Source organism: Chelonia mydas, chromosome 14 (genome assembly GCF_015237465.2).
Source record: "Chelonia mydas isolate rCheMyd1 chromosome 14, rCheMyd1.pri.v2, whole genome shotgun sequence".
Classification (NCBI taxonomy): domain Eukaryota; kingdom Metazoa; phylum Chordata; order Testudines; family Cheloniidae; genus Chelonia; species Chelonia mydas.
Window position 1 is genome coordinate 37,257,023 of NC_051254.2, and position 17,827 is coordinate 37,274,849.

Consider the following 17,827-nt stretch of genomic DNA (forward strand, 5'->3'; position numbering starts at 1 on the left):
GCCTGAGTTGCCTAATGAGAGCAGAGGCCCATGGCAATGGGGCAGTCACCCGTTCTCCCAAGGTGAGGGAAGAAGATAAAAAGGGAGAGCGGAGAGACTTGAAGGGCAGCAGCATCAAGAAGTGGGGAAGGAGGTTCCCAGCTCCCAGCCCTGCCCAGATCCATTCCCTGCCCCCCCGGGGCAGTCCGCTCTCCTGGGAACAAGGGCAGGAGCTGAGAGAGGAAAAGCCAGTTGCTCGCCCTGCTGAGCACCGCACTACTGAGGGAGACGGGGGAGAGCTAGAGGGGGTCACAATACACTGTGGGGCAGTACCCTGAAGTGACTCCTTTGATCTGCTCTTTTTCCAGCGTTTGGCTCGGAGATGCTGCTCTGGGGAGGTTTAGAAGGGACGTGGTGGGTTAGTTCTAAGCAGGGGGGTGCTGGCCGGGGAGGTAATGAACTAACTGGGTTTGTTCCCACCATGGCAGAGTCATAGAATCAGAGCGTCTGTCTGCAGGGAGGGAGCCTGGGGGGACTCGGGGAGTGACATGGACGCCAGCCCCTTGTGAAACCTGCCCAATTGCCCTGCTCCTCCGACAGGCTGCGGAATCGTGTCCAGATTGTTTCGCTCCAGATTGTCCCGTCTTGCAGGGGACAGGGCAGGGAAATGGCTGTGATGGCGCCAGCTCAGGTAGGGGATTTTCAGGGAGCTTTTGGTGGTGGGGGAGGGGTAGTGTAGAGGGACGGGGTGTGGGACGGGGTGTGATAAACCCGCTGGAACATGATCAGCCTGGGCCTGATTTTCTGAACAGGCCCATTGGTGATGTAGGGAAGGGAAACATTCCCCCATTTCTGAACCAGGAAACAGCCTCCTGGGCAGGGCTGGGAAAACGGACCAGACTCCCAGTGCTGGAGCCTGACCCCACGGGCCAGAGGCTGCTGTGAAGTATGAAGGGAAGCTGTCGGGATTCCTGTCCCCGTCCCCGGCTCAGAGCTCTGCTTCCCGTGTCAGCCTGTGGCTGGCAGGCGTGTGGGAAATGAGAAGACCCTGCCCTGCTCCGTGTGCTGGCGGGACAAGGAGCTCTCACCTTCTCCCACCCCCTGAAGTTCTGGCTGCTCCGAGCAGGGTGTGGGGAGGATTCTGCTTCTCTAGCCCTCCTCCCCCATGACTAGCGGGATTGTGGCTGGGGCAGAAGGTGCTGAGTGGGGGACTCTTGTTTCAGATGCCGGTGACCTTCGAGGAGGTGGCTGTGTTTTTCACCAAGAGGCAGGGAGCTCTGGTGGTCCCCGCTCAGAGAGCCCTCTACAGGGACGTCATGCAGGAGAACTACAAGACTGTGACCTCGCTGGATAAGGGATTCCTGGCCCCTTGGTTATTGGAAGCTGGAGGGCCGGCGTTGTTTTCATGTCTGACACTGGTTAGGTTTTCACCCTTATCACCCTGCAATGAGACCAGGGTATCAAAACCTAATCATAGAATCTCAGGGTTGGAAGGGACCTCAGGAGATCATGTAGTCCAACCCCCTGCTCAAAGCAGGACCAATCCCCAACTAAATCATCCAACAGATTTTTTTCCCCCATATCCCTAAATGGCCCCCTCAAGGGCTGAGATCACAACCCTGGGTTTAGCTGGCCAATGCTCAAACCACTAAGCTATCCCTCCCCCACAAGGCACATACTAAATCATCCCCACCCGACCCCCACGCTTGCAAGGTGGAGAAGCCATGTATTTGGACATGTGATGTTGACATTCTCTATTTTAATGGTTGTGACGCTTTAACTTTTGGAATCTGTCTCTACTGTCATTACACAGTTATTGTCTGATCCAAATATTGTCTAAGTCCGCCCTAAATCTCCCACCACTGTGAACATTTAAATGGAGGACAATTGGAATGAAATGCTAAAAACCCAGATTTTTGTGCAACTGTGAATGTTTAAATCAATAAACATAAAATTGCTTAAAAATATATATTAAAAAAAAAAAAGAATTCTACCAAGCCTGACTATCCCGCCTTAGACACAGAAATCCTGCTCCTGCAGGCTCATAGAATCGTAGAGGATCAGGGTTGGAAGGGACCTCAGGAGGTCATCTAGTCCAACCCCCTGCTCAAAGCAGGACCAATCCCCAACTAAGTCATCCCAGCCAGGGCTTTGTCAAGCCTGACCTTAAAAAGCTCTAAGGAAGGAGATTCCGTAACCCATTCCAGAGCTCATCCTCACAGGGGGATGCCCCTCATTGCAAGACCAGAGCCCTAGTGGTACATTTTTCACTAAATGGTCCAGAGGGAGCCATGGCCACAGAGAACCCCCTGGAAAGTCTCCAGGAGGAAGCTCCATGTCCCGTCTGTCTGGAGTAGTTCACAGAAGCTGTCACTCTGGCATGTCGGCACGTCAGCCAGTGCTGGGAGGGATCCGATACAGCCGTCTCCTGCCCTCAGGAACTGAGTAACACAGAAACGTCAGGCTGAACAGGCAGCTGGCAAACATGGTAGAAATCACCAAGCGGCTGAGTTTCCAGGCAGCAAAAGGAGCAGGAGAGGACGGGGTGTGTGGGGAACACCAGGAGGCTCCAAAACTTCTGTGAAGAGCATCAAACTTCGATCTGTCCGGTTTGCCATCTGTCCCGGGCTCACCGAGCTCACACGGTGGTTCCCAGAGGAGGCTGCCCAGGAGTACAAGGGAGGGAATTGCTGTCAAGTTTAATGGGAATTAACTTTGGATTTTAATTACAGGCTAATTTCACTGAAAGTTACCTGGCACAGGCATGAGGCATCATTCAGCTCTGTAAACCCTTCATGGTATGGGAGCTGCTGTAACAAAATAACTGATTTGACAGAGTGGCAACAGAGGCAGGTCTTTAACAATACCTGATGTTGGAAAATGTCCTCTGAGATTCTGATGGGGATTCCTGAAAATCTTCATCATATAAAGAATTCTACCAAACCCAAAGGATCAGACATGTTACCCACCAAGTTAATGAATACTTCAGTTCTTACCCAAATACACGCTTACAGCCAATTCTTGTTAACTAAACTAGGATTTATTAAAAGAAGAAAAGACAGTATTGGCTAAAAGGTCATTAGACATACAAACGCGAATAGAGTCCTTAGGTCAGTTTCACCATCGAGATGGCGCGTTAAATTGAAAAGAGTCCTTTTCAGAATCATTTCATCACGTTCTAGTCCAATGTCCAATATCTGGGAGGTCCAGAGAGGACTGGAGATCTCAGTCTTACAACTCAAACTCCCCCTGAATAAAGCTTAAGAAGATCTGAGATAAAAGGATCAGGTCCCAAGAGTTTATGTAGACGTTTTTGCAGCCTCTCGACAGCAGGCAGTCCTTGGGTGAACAATAGGTTTTGGAAGTAACCTCCTATTTCCCAAATATCACAGGTAATAAAACTACATGGATTAACATAAGGTAATTATCCATAAAGCCATTCACAGACAGTTTACCACGAACTTTAAAAAGAGAAATATATACTATGACATTATTACACCGAAGTTTCATTTAAATGTTAATATTTCCTTTTGACTTCGGAATTACCAAAATACAGTTCTAGACAGGAACTCTTTGGTTATACTGTTAATCTATATCTCGTTACAGATTAACATAGACTACTACAATTACTATGTTCTAGGGCTGTCAAGTGATTAAAAAAATTAATCGTGATTAATCGTGCTCTTAAACAATAATAAAATACCATTTATTTAAATATTTTGGATGTTTTATACATTTTCAAATATATTGATTTCAACTGCAACACAGAATACACTCCATGCATCTGATGAAGTGGGTTATAGCCCACAAAAGTTTATGCCCAAATAAATTTGTTGGTCTCTAAGGTTCCACAAGGACTCCTCGTTGTTTTTACAGAATACAAAGTGTACAGTGATCGCTTTATATTTTTTATTACAAATACTTGCACTGTAAAAAACAAAAGAAATAGTATTTTTCAATCCACCAACTGCTAGTACCGTATGCAATCTCTTTATCATGAAAGTTGAACTTACAAATGTAGAATTATGTACAAAAAATAACTGCATTCAAAAATAAAACAATGTAAAACTTTGGAGCCTACAACTCCACTCAGTCCTACTTCTTCTTCGGCCAATCACTCAGAAAAACAAGTTTGGTTACAATTTGCAGGAGATAATGCTGCCCGCTTCTTGTTTACAATGTCACCTGAAAGTGAAAATAGGCATTCGCGTGACACTATTGCACAGGCGTTGCAAGATATTTACATGCCAGATGCTCTAAAGGGTCATAGGTCCCTTCTTGCTTCAACCACCATTCCAGAGGACATGCCTCCATGCTAACGACGGGTTCTAATCGATAACGATCCAAAGCAGACCAGATCGACATGTGCTCATTTTCTTCAACTGAGTCAGATGCCACCAGCAGAAAGTTGATTTTCTATTTTGGTGGTTCGGGTTCTGTAGTTTCCCAATCAGTTGTCTTCCTCTTTTAAGACTTCTGGAAGCATGCTCCACACCTCATCCGTCTCAGATTTTGGAAGGCACTTCAGATTCTTAAACCTTGGGCCGAGTGCTGTCGCTATCTTTAGAAATCTCAGATAGTTACTTTCTTTGCATTTTGTCAAATCTGCAGTGAAAGTGTCCCCCATGTGCTAGGTCATTCTCCGTGACTTCGATATGATGACATATTTGGCAGAATGTGTGTAAAACAGGACAGGGGACATACAAGTCTCCTTCAAGGAGTTCAGTCAAAAATGTAATTAATGCATTATTTTTTTTTAAATGAGCATCCTCCACTGGAATGGTGGCTGAAGCATGAAGGGACACAGGCATGTTTAGCATATCTTGCACTTAAATACCTGTGCTGCCAGCTACAAACATGCCATGCGAACACCTTCTCACACTTTCCGGTGACATCATAAATTAGAAGCAAAGCAGCATTCGCTCCCGTAAATGTAAACAAACTGGTTTGTCTTAGCAAGTGGCAGAAAAAGAAGTAAAAAGAAAAGGACTTGTGGCACCTTAGAGACTAACAAATTTATCTGAGCATAAGCTTTCGTGAGCTACAGCTCACTTCATCGGATGCATTCAGTGGAAAATACAGTGGGGAGATTTATATACATAGAGAACATGAAACAATGGGTGTTACCATACACACGGTAAGGAGAGTGATCACTTAAGATGAGCTATTACCAGCAGGAGAGCGGGGGAGGGGGGGGGGGAGAGGAGGGGGGAGAAAACCTTTTGTAGTGATAATCAAGGTGGGCCATTTCCAGCAGTTGACATTGGAGGAACAGTGGAGGGTGGGGGGGGGGGGGGAATAAACATGGGGAAATAGTTTTACTTTGTGTAATGACCCATCCACTCCCAGTTTCTATTCAAGCCTAAGTTAACTGTATCCAGTTTGCAAATTAATTCCAATTCAGCAGTCTCTCCTTGGAGTCTGTTTTTGAAGTTTTTTTGTTGAAGAATTGCCACTTTTAGGTCTGTAATCGCGTGACCAGAGAGATTGAAGTGTTCTCCGACTGGTTTTTGAATGTTATAATTCTTGACATCTGATTTGTGTCCATTTATTCTTTTACGTAGAAACTGTCCAGTTTGGCCAATGTACATGGCAGAGGGGCATTGCTGGCACATGATGGCATATATCACATTGGTAGATGTGCAGGTGAACGAGCCTCTGATAGTGTGGCCAATGTGATTAGGCCCTATGATGGTGCCCCTGAATAGATGTGGGGACATAGTTGGCAACGGGCTTTGTTGCAAGGATAGGTTCCTGGGTTAGTGGTTCTGTTGTGTGGTTGCTAGTGAGTATTTGCTTCAGGTTGGGGGGCTGTCTGCAAGCAAGGACTGGCCTGTCTTCCAAGATCTGTGAGAGTGATGGGTCGTCCTTCAGGATAGGTTGTAGATCCTTGATGATGCGTTGGAGAGGTTTTAGTTGGGGGCTGAAGGTGATGGCTTGTGGCGTTCTGTTATTTTCTTTGTTGGGCTTGTCCTGTAGAAGGTGACTTCTGGGTACTCTTCTGGCTCTGTCAATCTGTTTCTTCACTTCACCAGGTGGGCAGTGTAGTTGTAAGAATGCTTGAGAGAGATCTTGTAGGTATTTGTCTCTGTCTGAGGGGTTGGAGCAAATACGGTTGTATCGTAGACCTTGGCTGTAGACAATGGATCGTGTGGTGTGGTCTGGGTGAAAGCTGGAGGCATGTAGGTAGGAATAGCGGTCAGTAGGTTTCCGGTATAGGGTGGTGTTTATGTGACCATCGCTTATTAGCCCCACAGTGTCCAGGAAGTGGATCTCTTGTGTGGACTGGTCCAGGCTGAGGTTGATGGTGGGATGGAAATTGTTGAAATCATGGTGGAATTCCTCAACGGCTTCTTTTCTGTGGGTCCAGATGATGATGAAGTAGCAATGAGTTGACTTCGAGGCTCTAAAGTTTTTAATTGCTTTATTTTTCAGTGCACTTATATAATTAAAATCACCTATGTTTCTAAGTTACACTTTCCTGATAAAGAGATTGCACAACAGCACTTGTATGAGGTGAACTGAAAAATACTATTTTTGTTTTGCATGTTTACAGTACAAATATTTGAAATCAAAAATAACATAAAGTGAGCACTGTACACTTTCTATTCTTTGTTGTGAGAGAAATCAATAGATACGAAAACACAGAAAAACATCTAAAAACATTTAACAAATTTCAACTGGTATTCTATTGTTTAACAATGTGATTCATTGAGATTAATTTTTCTAACCACAATGGATTTTTTTGAGTTAAACACACGAGTTAACAGCAATTAATCAACAGCACTACTATCTTCTTCCAGTCTGAGCACTGATGGGGCCTCTCTCCTGTGTGGATCCTCTGAGTGTTATAAGATTTGATCTTTGTGTGAAACTTTTCACATGGTCCAAACACTTATGGGGTCCCTCCTGTGTGAATTGCTTAATTTGAAACAAGTTCTGACCTCCATTTACAAGGTCTTTCACAGGCTAAGCAGTTATGTGGTTACTCCTCTGTGTGGATTCTCTGATGTAAAACAAGGGATGACATCTATTTGAAACATTTTTCCATAGTCTAAGCACTTACGGGGTTCTCTTGCGTGTGTGGATTGCCTGATCTTTATAAGGGCTAATCTGTTTCTGAAACCTTTCCAAGAGTCTTATGGTCTCCCTCTTGTATGGACTGCTTGATGTTTAACAAGGTGGGACCTTTGTATGAAACTTTTCCCACAGTCTAAGCACTGGTAGGGTGTCTCTCCTGTGTGGATTTTCTGATGTTTAATTAGGCCAAACCTCCGTACGAATTTTTTCCCACAGTCTAAGCACTTGTGGGGTCTCTCTCCTGTGTGCATTAGCTGATGTTTAAGAAGGGTTGGCCTTTCTGTGAAACTTTTTCCACAGTCTAAGCACTTATGAGGTCTCTCTCCTGTGTGGTTTGCCTGATGATTAAGTAGGTTTGACTTCTGTATGAAACTTTTCCCACAGTCTAAGCACTTATGGGGTCTCTCTCCTGTGTGTATTCTCTGATGTGTAACCAGGGCTGATTTCCATGTGAAACTTTTCCCACAATCCAAGCACTTATGGGGTCTCTCTCCTGTGTGGATTTTCTGATGTTTAAGAAGGGTTGGCCTTTCTGTGAAACTTTTTCCGCAGTCTAAGCACTTATGGGGTCTCTCTCCGGTGTGGACTGCTTGATGTTTAACAAGGTCTGACCTCTGTATGAAACTTTTCCCACAGTCTAAGCACTGATGGGGTCTCTCTCCTGTGTGGATTTTCTGATGTTTAATTAGGCCTGACCTCCGTACGAATTTTTTCCCACAGTCTAAGCACTTGTGGGATCTCTCTCCTGTGTGTATTCTCTGATGTGTAATCAGAGCTGATCTCCATGTGAAACTTTTTCCACAATCTAAGCACTTATGAGGTCTCTCTCCAGTGTGGGTTGTCTGATGATTAAGTAGGTTTGACCTCTGTATGAAACTTTTTCCACAGTCTAAGCACTTATGGGGTCTCTCTCCTGTGTGTAATCTCTGATGTGTAACCAGGGCTGATCTCCATGTGAAACTTTTCCCACACTCCAAGCACTTATGGGGTCTCTCTCCTGTGTGGATTACCTGATGTTTAAGAAGGGTTGGCCTTTCTGTGAAACTTTTTCCACAGTCTAAGCACTTATGGGGTCTCTCTCCGGTGTGGACTGCTTGATGTTTAACAAGGTCTGACCTCTGTATGAAACTTTTCCCACAGTCTAAGCACTGATGGGGTCTCTCTCCTGTGTGGATTTTCTGATGTTTAATTAGGCCTGACCTCCGTACAAATTTTTTCCCACAGTCTAAGCACTTGTGGGGTCTCTCTCCAGTGTGGATTAGCTGATGTTGAAGAAGGGTTGGCCTTTCTGTGAAACTTTTTCCACATTCTAAGCACTTATGGGGTCTCTCTCCAGTGTGTATTCTCTGATGTGTAACCAGGACTGATCTCCTTGTGAAACTTTTCCCACAGGCCAAGCACTTATGGGGTCTCTCTCCTGTGTGGATTACCTGATGTTTAAGAAGGGTTGGCCTTTCTGTGAAACTTTTCCCACAGTCTAAGCACTGATGGGATCTCTCTCCTGTGTGGATTTTCTGATGTGTAATCAGTGCTGAATTCCAATTCAAACAACTCCTGCTCTCAAGGTACCCAGAGGGTTTCTCTCCCATGTGGCTTCTCCCATGGTTAGTAAGATCTGAGCGGTTATTGAGGTTTTCCCCACAGTCCAAGCATTGAAGTGTTTTCTCTCCAGTATTTATTGCCTGAAGCGTAAGAAGCGCCGGTCTCAGAATGAATCCTTTCCCATAACCGAGGCATTCATAGCGTTTGTCTTCCTTGGGGGTTGTCTGCCCGGCTGTGGGATCCCTGTGTCCTTCCCCACATATGATAGATCCATCCAGTTGCTCCCTTGAGTGGTTTCCCAGCAGCCTCTTTGACCTCTGCCCATTTCCCCAGGCTTCTCCCTGTGCCAAGCACTGGGAAAAATTCCCTTCAGCTCTTCCCACAAAAATCCCCTGTGGTTCCCCGTGCCCAGGAATTTCCTGATGTTGATTCCCCTCCTTCTTCTCACTCACTCTCTCATCACCTGCTGGGAGAGAGACAATGCAGACAGGAGTCATTCTGCTGAGGAGAAATTAAGAGGAATAGAACCGAGGGAAAACCCAACATACTAAAGGTTGGAGAGATGGAGCAATTGGATTCTCCCTCCACTTCCCACTTGGGAAGGAAACTCCTGCAGTGAACAGGACACATGGGAAGCGATGTCAGTGATATCTGCTGCATGCAGCCCTGCTCTGGGTGAGATGAGGAAGGAACTGAGGTCACTTACTAATATGTCATTTTGGGGATTCTCAACTTTTTCTTTCATTCACCACATGATTTGTATGTCAGCACTCACCTGTGTGGGCACCTCTTGGGATCTCTCTTTCCTCACAGGCCTGGAGATCGGGCACCCACGGCTCTTCCCCTCGTTCCAGCCGGGTGATCAGGCCAGGTTTGGGAAGGGGAAATCCTGTGCAGGGAGTGAAATCAGACCAGATCAGGGTTTGTGGAGGATTGAGAGAGCATCTGTCAGAAAGGACATTCCGTGGGTGGCACCTGTCCCAGTGCTGTGCTGGGGAATGTGGAATCTAAGAGGACGGGAACGTGGTCACTTAACCCCTTTGTGGGAGGCAGATGTCTGGGGAGGTGAGGGCAATTGTGATGCACACCCAGCTCTCGTGTTCAACCCCTGCCTATTTCTAAACCTGCGAAGCCCAGAACCCTCCACATGACTGGAGCTGTTCCCAAGGAGGAGAGAGAAGAGGGATTCTGTGTGCGACCGAGAAACAACACAGACAGGACAATGCACGGCTTCTCCACCGTGCAAGCTAGGGGGGTTGGGTGGGGATGATTTAGTATGTGCCTTATGTTTTGACACCCTCTTCTCACTGGAGCATGATGAGGGAAGAACCTGACTGGTGTCAGACACGCAGACCTCCCCAGTTTCCAATAACCAAGGGGCCAGGAATCCCTTACCCAGCGAGGTCACTGTCTCGTAGTTCTCCTGCATGACATCCCTGTAGAGGGCTCTCTGAGCAGGGTCCAGCAAAGCCCCCTGCCCCTGGGTGAAATACACAGCCACCTCCTCGAAGGTCACCGGCATCTGAAACAACAAGAATCCCCCACTCAGCACCTGCTGCCCCAGGCACAATCCCACTAGTCATGGGGTAGGACGGAGAGAGAAGCAGAATCCTCCCCGCACCTTGCTCAGAGTAGCTGGGAGGCTTCAGGGGGTGGGAGACGGCGAGAGCTCCTTGTCCCCCCAGCACACGGAGCAGGGCAGGGTCTTCTCATTTCCCACACACCTGCCAGCCACAGGCTGAGACGGGCAACAGAGCTCTGAGCCGGGGACGGGGACAGGAATCCCGACAGCTTCCCTTCGTATTTCACAGCAGCCTCTGGCCAGTGGGGTCAGGCTCCAGCACTGGGAATCTGGTCCGTTTTCCCAGCCCTGCCCAGCGGGGTGTTTCCTGGTCAGAAATTGGGGAATGTTTCCGCTCCCCCCAATCCTCCAAAGGGCCTGTTCAGAAAATCAGGCCCACGTTGATCACGTTCCAGCAGGTTTATCACAACCCGTCCCACCCTGTGTGTTTAACCCCCCTCCAATACCCCTCCCCCACCACCACAAGCTCCCTGAAAATCCCCTACCTGAGCTGGCTCCATCACAGCCATTTCCCTGCCCTGTCCCCTGCAAGACGCGACGATCTGGAGCGACACGTGGACGCGATTCCTCAGCCTGTCAGAGGAGCAGGGCGATTGGGCAGGTTTCATAAGGGGCTGGAGTCCATGTCACTCCCCAAGTCCCCCCAGGCTCTCTCCCTGCAGACAGACGCTCTGATTCTATGACTCTGCCATGGTGGCAACAAACCCAGTTAGTTCATTACCTCCCCAGCCAGCCCCCCCCCGCCCCGCCCCCGCCCCGCCCCCCCCGCTTAGAACTAACCCACCACGTCCCTTCTAAACCTCCCCAGAGCAGCATCTCCGAGCCAAACGCTGGGAAAAGAGCAGATCAAAGGAGTCACTTCAGGGTACTGCCCCACAGTGTATTGTGACCCCCTCTAGCTCTCCCCCGTCTCCCTCCGTAGTGCGGTGCTCAGCAGGGCGAGCAACTGGCTTTTCCTCTCTCAGCTCCTGCCCTTGTTCCCAGGAGAGCGGACTGCCCCGGGGGGGGGGGGGGGGGGGAGAGCAGGGAATGGATCTGGGCGGGGCTGGGAACCTCCCTCCCCACTTCCTGCTCCTGCAGCCCTTCAGCACGGAGGGGAGGGGGGGCGGATCTCTCTTCTCTTCTCTTCTCTTACCTTACCTCCGATCGGGGCCCCCCGGGGCCGGGGCAGGGGCAGGGGCCGGGCCGGGAAGGGGCCCTGGCCGGGCTGGGGGCTCTGCCCTGGGAGAGGCTCCCGGGGAGCAGCGGGCAGGGCCCGGCTGGAGGTTCCCCTCTCCCGGCTGCAGCCCGGGCTCCGGGCTCCCAGCACCAGCCGCCGGGGCTCGGGGATCTCGCCGGGAGCCTGGGAGCCGGAGTCCCCGCAGCGGCTGCGAGTCACTTCCTGCGGCCGGGCCTGAGCCCCGCGATCCTCCTCCCAGAGCCGCCCCCCAGCCGCTCCCGGGTCCTAGCGATCAACCCACCGCGCTGCAGCATCTCTGTGCCCGGCTCCTGTTACACTCACAGGCTCTAAGGTCTGAAGGGCCCGTCATGAGCATCGAGCCCAGGGGTTCTCACGGCCACATTTGGTGGCCTCAGAGTGTGGCCCAGAGGCCTGTCTGACCTCGAGGACGCCCCTTCCACTCTCGTCCCTAAACCCCCACACGGCTGGGCCCAGCATTCCTGAGGGGGCTTCACCCCCACTCTTGTTGCGATCACTCAGGACAGAGGCTAGGGTGTCGTATCCCCGGTCTGGGGCGCTCTCTTCACTCCGGACGCTTCCCTGATGTCGTCACTCAGGAGTGCACAGAATTTAGAACAAATACGATTTATTAAACAGCAAGTAATAAAAAATTCAGGAAGAAATGGGAAAGGAAAACATGATGTCATCCCACACTGCCCAGGGTCCCCCCTTGCTCTCCCCAGCTTCTCACCGCACCCAGCTCTGGACTGCTCAGGCCCCACTTTCCCTCTGCCTCAGGGCTTGTGCTGCTCTTCTTCCACCCCAGCTCTGGCTGCTCCTCTCCCCTTAGCTCTGCCCTTCTCTGGCAGGCAGCTCCAGCTCACTCAGAGAACGGGCTCCTGACTCCCTCATTGGCCTGCCTGTGGTGTCAATGAGGCTGACCTAGAGCCTTGGCCTCTCTCCCTTGGCCCAGGGGACTAGTCTCAGGGTTTTCATTTCTTATTGGCCCTTCCTGTCTTTTGGTACTGGGAGAGGGCCAACCAAAAACCCCCCATTAAGTTTCAGTAAGGGGCCAACAATTATGGGGTCAGGCATCTTCATGGTGTATGTGAGCTCCAAAGCATCCTTCAGGTGAATTATGCATTTTTTTGTTTCCTCCCTTCTTCCCGTTGGTGATGGACGGCCAGATAAGAGTTTTCTAACACCAATGGTTGGTCCTTTGTCATCCCTGAGGAGTTTGAGTGGGACAATCCCCAGAACTATGACATATTTCAGGAACAAAAACTTTGACATATATCTGGATTTTTACAGACAGATCCGCTTTTTTGAGGCCGCCAAGTGGGTTTTCCCATAACAGGAAATGTCCGGGGGTGTTTGCAGAGCACAAGCGCTGAAGCGTAGAAACAGCCCTGATTAGTCACCTTCCCAACTAGCCAGTTCTTCTGCATCCACAGCTGATTGACTGCTGCCAGATCCCGTCCACCCAGGCCCAGGCTCCCAGCCCTGGGGAGGGGGTCCCACAGGTCAACGCTGACGGACAGCTGTTGCCACCCCCCTGCCACTGTGACAGCAGTCAACACTGCCCTCACCTTGTGAGTACCCCCTCCAACACCCCTAACTCTACACCCTCCCGCCAACTCCCCCCCCCATCAGTGTCCTCTTTTGGGGCACCTGGAATACATTCAGCCTAGCAACAAACATACATTAAAATCTCACCATTCTACATGCACTGGTGTTACACGCATTTCAGCAGCACAATATTCAGCAGATCATGAGTTTTCCAGTGATCCCTCACCAGGCACACTTTGCACACAATATATCCACACCCGACTCAGGGGTCAGTCACAAGAGGGATGCAGTGTGGGGTGACTGGGGCAAAGAAACTCTGTCATCCCAACACAGGACATGGTGGTAGATGGGGAGGGCATCTCCCTCTGGGCTCAGTGAGGGATCGGCTTGGCTTCAAGGCTGCCCAGGTCTCCTAACATCCCCGGCTCCCTTTTTGCCTGCTCCCCACCTCAGCATCTTAGCAATAGGGAGATGCTGCCCCCATAATTTCTCTTGGGGTGTCGTTCATGGGCCTTTAGATTTCAGGTCCAGCGTCACACTGCACAGGCCAAGTCTAGTCACTCTCTAGCACAGGTGCATTGAGTGCACAGTTCTCAGTCTCAGCCGTCTGGCTCCACGGAGAAAATCCAGCAGTTTCCCAGCTCCGTTCCCCTTCACCTTCTCCTCCTCCCAACAGTAGCTCACATCACTGCAGGGATCAGGCAATAAATTCACTTCTGTTTCAGTCTCTGCCTCTCAATCTAGTTTGCACCATCTATGTTCATGCTGAGAGATACTGATCACTGTCATTGTTCAAACCACACAAAAGAATCTCATGACAAAGAGTTAGATAAAGATTGAAATAAAACAAAATCTAAAAAAGGACGATTCTGGCAAATGATCACTTGTCTCATGAAGTTCTCAATAAATCTGAGCTACATCTGCCAAACTAACCTAATATCCAAGTATGTGACCTAACAGCCTTCATGAAAAGAAAAAAATCCACAGTCCAGGGTGGGCAATAAAACACTTTCCCATCCATAAAGAGAAATCTCAGAGAATCCTTCAAGACTCAAAAAATCAGGAAAATAAACAGACCCATTTTCTTCTGACGAGACCAAACCGCTTTCATTTTTCAGTTGTATTAGTTGCAAAAGTTTTAGCACCATTATAATAAAAGAAAAGAAAGAGAAACCTTCCCATCTACAAATGATCTGGACTAAGCCTAGAAAAAGCGAGGAAACAATTTTACCAACAGCTAGAAGCAGCTCTGAGATCTGAAAGGACAAACTGTGCTTTGAGGTTCATTGGGATTTCCCCACCCACTCCCAGGTCTGGGACACTTTCTTCTCCAGCCCTCTGGAGTCCGACTTAGGATCCTAGACATCAAAACTGTGATTCTTGAGCATGGAGAACCAGGGATCCAGTGATAAGTTACATCTTGGGAGGCGGGGGGTAGAACGGGGATGGGATAAATCTCTCCATCGCTTGGGCAGATGTTACAGTGTCACAAGTGGAGGATGACGGTGAGGGGGGAAGGAGGGAATCCCTCAGACTCACCGCATCGACCTGAAATAGCACAGAAGCCCAAACACCACATTCTACTGTCCCTGCTCCCCATTTATTGAGCATCTAGTTAATGCTGGCCCATAAAGGGAAAAATGTACGAACAGTAAATGCTTTTCAGCGTGGCCTGGAAAAATGTGAGACTATCTGAGAATGAGACAATCCGGCCCCAAAGGGGGAAGTCAGGGACTAGCAATCACTGTGCTAATGAGAGAGGGTCAGAACACATAAGTAAGGCTACAATTTTGCTATGGAGCTCGCAGAAGTCATGGAATCTGTGAGTTCCAGAGACCTCGGTGGCTTCAGACCATGGCAGGTAGGAGCTGTGGGGTCCCCCTGCCACCTGCTGCAGCCGAGAGCTGCCCACCAGAGCTCGGAGCTGTTGCAGGCCATAGGGGTCCTGCAGTTCCTAGCTGTCACGAGCGGTATTGCGGGCCTCTGAGGCTCTCAGCCATGGGTGGCACGGGGCCTCTGCAGCTCTCTACCAGACCCTCACAGCTGCCCAGCCACCATGGGACCCCAGAGCCACAGCAGCCATGGGTGCTGGAGCCTCCTCCCTCCCCATTTTGTCATGGATATCATTAGTATATGTCACAGACAGGTCACAGGCTTCTGCAAATTTAGCTTTATTGCCCATGAGCCGTTCCTGATATTACTAAAAACATCCAGGACAAAATCTTAGCCTTACACGTAAGATGCTCATGGTGCGTTTATACTCAGAAATCCGGTTCAGGGTCACAGAGATGCGCCGGCTATTCCCGACCACGTTTCCTACCATAGAGAGATGCTAAGTGATGCTGTGGAGGCAGAGGTGGGATCTCCAGGCCTGCCACAAAGGGCCCTGTGGGAATCAGCCCCTCCCAGTGGTGCTGTCTGAATGCAGCGGGGGCAGGGAGAAGGGGCAGAGGGGGTGAGTGAGGAGAGGCAGCACCTCGCTACCCATCATCCCCAAACACTCGATACCCCAGCACCCAGCTACCCAGCTCCACCAGCCACAACCATTCAGTTCCCAGTGTCCTCCCCAGAACCCATCACTCTGGTCCCTGAATGTTTGATCCCCCAGAACACAGCGCCCTGGGGGATTTGGGGAGGGGAGGAGTTACTAGCCCCCAGGGATACTCCCCCTGTAGGGAACAGCTCCAGGAAAGTGGGGAGCCCAGTCTAGGGGCTGGTGGAAGATGGGAGATGGGGACAGGTATGTAGAATTAAGGTGGGGCCTGGCCCAAGTGTCCTTCTCCTCATCTCCATGGCAGGGGGATCCCGGTTGGGAGGGGAAGGGAGAGGGGGGAACTTCAGCCAGGCAGAGGGAGCGGCTGGAGGAGTTTCTCTCTCTCCCTTCCCCTCTGTGGCCTACCTGCTCGGCAGCCAGGGCTGCAGCAGGGAGGAGGGGCTGATCGGGGCTTCTCCTCCTCTGCCTGGGGTTTGCTTAGACCAGGCAGAGCCAGAGGATCATTGACCAGCTGCTGCTCGGCTGCTGCTGGATCCTCACCCCAGCAATGGGCAGCTGGATCCTTGGGAGCCAAACGCCCCTGATGTGTGAGGGAACGAGGAAATGGGTTTGTCACCATGGCCAGCCCTAGTCAGGGCCCTGAGAGAATTTCCCTGCTCTGATGTCTAACATGGTGTTAGCTCCACTTGCAGGATTCAAGGTCTCTCTGTTGTGTGGATTACTGAGCTCTGAGCTGCGCCAACTGCTTCAAGTCAGCAGCCTTACAAAAAAAGCAGCAAGTTACGAAGTGAATGAGCAACGATGAACAGAGGACGGGCAAACAGAGGCCAAGAGTTTGCCTCGGGGGGCGTTCCCACAGGATGTTTTTGCCTTTCAGGCTTCTGTGAGCAGTAATGACAGGTTTCAGAGTAGCAGCCGTGTTAGTCTGTATCCGCAAAAAGAACAGGAGTACTTGTGGCACCTTAGAGACTAACAAATTTATTAGAGCATAAGCTTTCGGGAGCTACAGTGGTATGCCCGTTCAGTCAGTCCTGGGGTGGCTGAGAACGTCGGCGCGTAGCTAGTGCACAGCTCCTCGATCTGCTGTCGTTGCATACGCCCAAGGGTCATGGAAAGGTTCACCTCTTCCACACCACCATGACTTTTTCCTTCATAGTAGACACCTTCAGGCCACTCAGTGTCATCTCCTCCCTGGGCTGTAAACTGACAAACCTTTAATTCTCTGGAATAAAAGGGCTTTAGAGAATTAATACCAGGCTTTTTGTTCTTTTTGAGCATCCTGTAGGTTTTCTTTAGCAAGGGCTAGAGAGGTTCGGAGGGTGTTTTGTAGGTTGGTTACAAAGTCCAGAATGTTAGTTCCTGGAGAAGGTGTAAATCCCTCCCATTGCTGCTTCACCAACTGCAATGGCCCCTTAACCTCGCGGCCATATACAAGTTCAAATGGTGAAAACCCTAAACTGGGATGTGGTACAGCTCTGTAGGCAAAGAGCAACTGCTGCAACACTAGGTCCCAATCATTGGAGTGCTCATTTACGAGTTTACTTATCATGGCCCCCAAAGTTCCATTAAACTTCTCCACCGGGCCATTTGTTTGATGGTGGTAAGGAGTGGCAACCAAGTGATTTACCCCATGAGCTTCCCAAAGGCTTTCCATAGTTCCTTCCAGGAAATTAGTTCCTGCATCTGTGAGGATGTCGGAGGGCCAACCTACCCTGGCAAAAATGTCTGCTAGTGCTTGGCACACACTTTTAGCCCTGGTGTTGCTTAGACCTACTGCTTCTGGCCATCGGGTGGCAAAATCCATGAAAGTCAGTATGTACTGCTTTCCTCTGGGTATTTTTTTTGGAAAAGGACCCAGAATATCCACAGCTCCTCGCTGAAATGGAACTTCAATGATGGGGAGTGGCTGGAGAGGGGCTTTGACCTGGTCTTGGGGTTTTCCCACTTTTTGGCATACCTCACAAGACCGGACATAGGTAGAAACATCCTTGCCCATTCTCTCCCAGTGGAATGACCTCCCCAACTGGTCTTTGGTCCTGTTCACCCCAGCATGGCCACTAGGATGATCGAGGGCTAAGCTCAAGAGCTTGGCCCGGTATTTAGTTGGAACTACCAACTGTCTCTGAGGATGCCAGTCTTCCTGGTGTCCACCAGAAAGAGTTTCCTTGTATAAAAGTCCTCTTTCTACAACAAACCTGGATCGATTAGAAGAGCTGAGAGGCGGTGGGTTGCTCTGTGCCGCCGTCCAAGCTCTCTGGAGGCTTTCATCTGCTTCCTGTTCGGTCTGGAACTGTTCCCTTGATGCTGGAGACATCAGTTCCTCATTGGATTGTGGACCTATGCTTGGTCCCTCTGGAAGCGATGTAGGGGATGGGGCTGTTTCCACTGACTGTGCACCGCTCTCCGCTGGTGCACTATGTTG

At 49.8% G+C, this 17,827-nt stretch overlaps 3 protein-coding genes and 1 long non-coding RNA gene across 15 annotated transcripts in view; 2 read left to right on the forward strand and 2 right to left on the reverse strand.

Moving 5' to 3' along the window:
• LOC102936186 (butyrophilin-like protein 2) overlaps positions 1–17,827 on the reverse strand; it is a 1,677,894-nt gene that overhangs the window by 1,199,766 nt on the left and 460,301 nt on the right.
• LOC114020220 (butyrophilin subfamily 1 member A1) overlaps positions 1–17,827 on the forward strand; it is a 1,361,724-nt gene that overhangs the window by 975,521 nt on the left and 368,376 nt on the right.
• The window catches only part of LOC122462894, a 43,042-nt gene that overhangs the window by 23,736 nt on the left and 1,479 nt on the right, over positions 1–17,827 (forward strand). The gene's annotated exons all lie outside the window — the stretch shown is intronic.
• Positions 2,998–11,727, reverse strand: LOC102931738 (gastrula zinc finger protein XlCGF26.1). Of its 12 annotated transcripts, none has more exons than XM_043528038.1 (5): positions 11,319–11,333; positions 10,669–10,839; positions 9,997–10,123; positions 9,377–9,490; positions 2,998–9,067 (listed from the first exon to the last, which is right to left on the reverse strand). In XM_043528038.1, the coding sequence occupies exons 2-5, from the start codon at positions 10,789–10,791 to the stop codon at positions 7,119–7,121; spliced, it is 2,313 nt and encodes a 770-aa protein (XP_043383973.1). In that variant the 5' UTR covers positions 10,792–10,839; positions 11,319–11,333; the 3' UTR covers positions 2,998–7,118. The 12 variants fall into 12 exon arrangements, with proteins under 12 accessions (XP_043383973.1, XP_043383974.1, XP_043383972.1 ...); XM_043528045.1 differs by lacking the exons at positions 10,669–10,839; positions 11,319–11,333 and having other exon boundaries at positions 6,387–7,562; positions 7,647–7,671; positions 7,924–9,067; positions 9,997–10,051; XM_043528039.1 differs by lacking the exons at positions 10,669–10,839; positions 11,319–11,333 and adding an exon at positions 11,644–11,727.

Coding starts and splice junctions, on each gene's coding strand:
- LOC102931738 (XM_043528038.1), bottom strand. CDS start 10,791: ATGAAACCTGCCCAATCGCCCTGCTCCTCTGACAGGCTGAGGAATCGC. Junction 9,491..9,996: donor CGAGACAGTGACCTCGCTGG/GTAAGGGATTCC, acceptor CTCCCTGCACAG/GATTTCCCCTTCCCAAACCT. Junction 9,068..9,376: donor CCCAAGAGGTGCCCACACAG/GTGAGTGCTGAC, acceptor TCTCTCTCCCAG/CAGGTGATGAGAGAGTGAGT.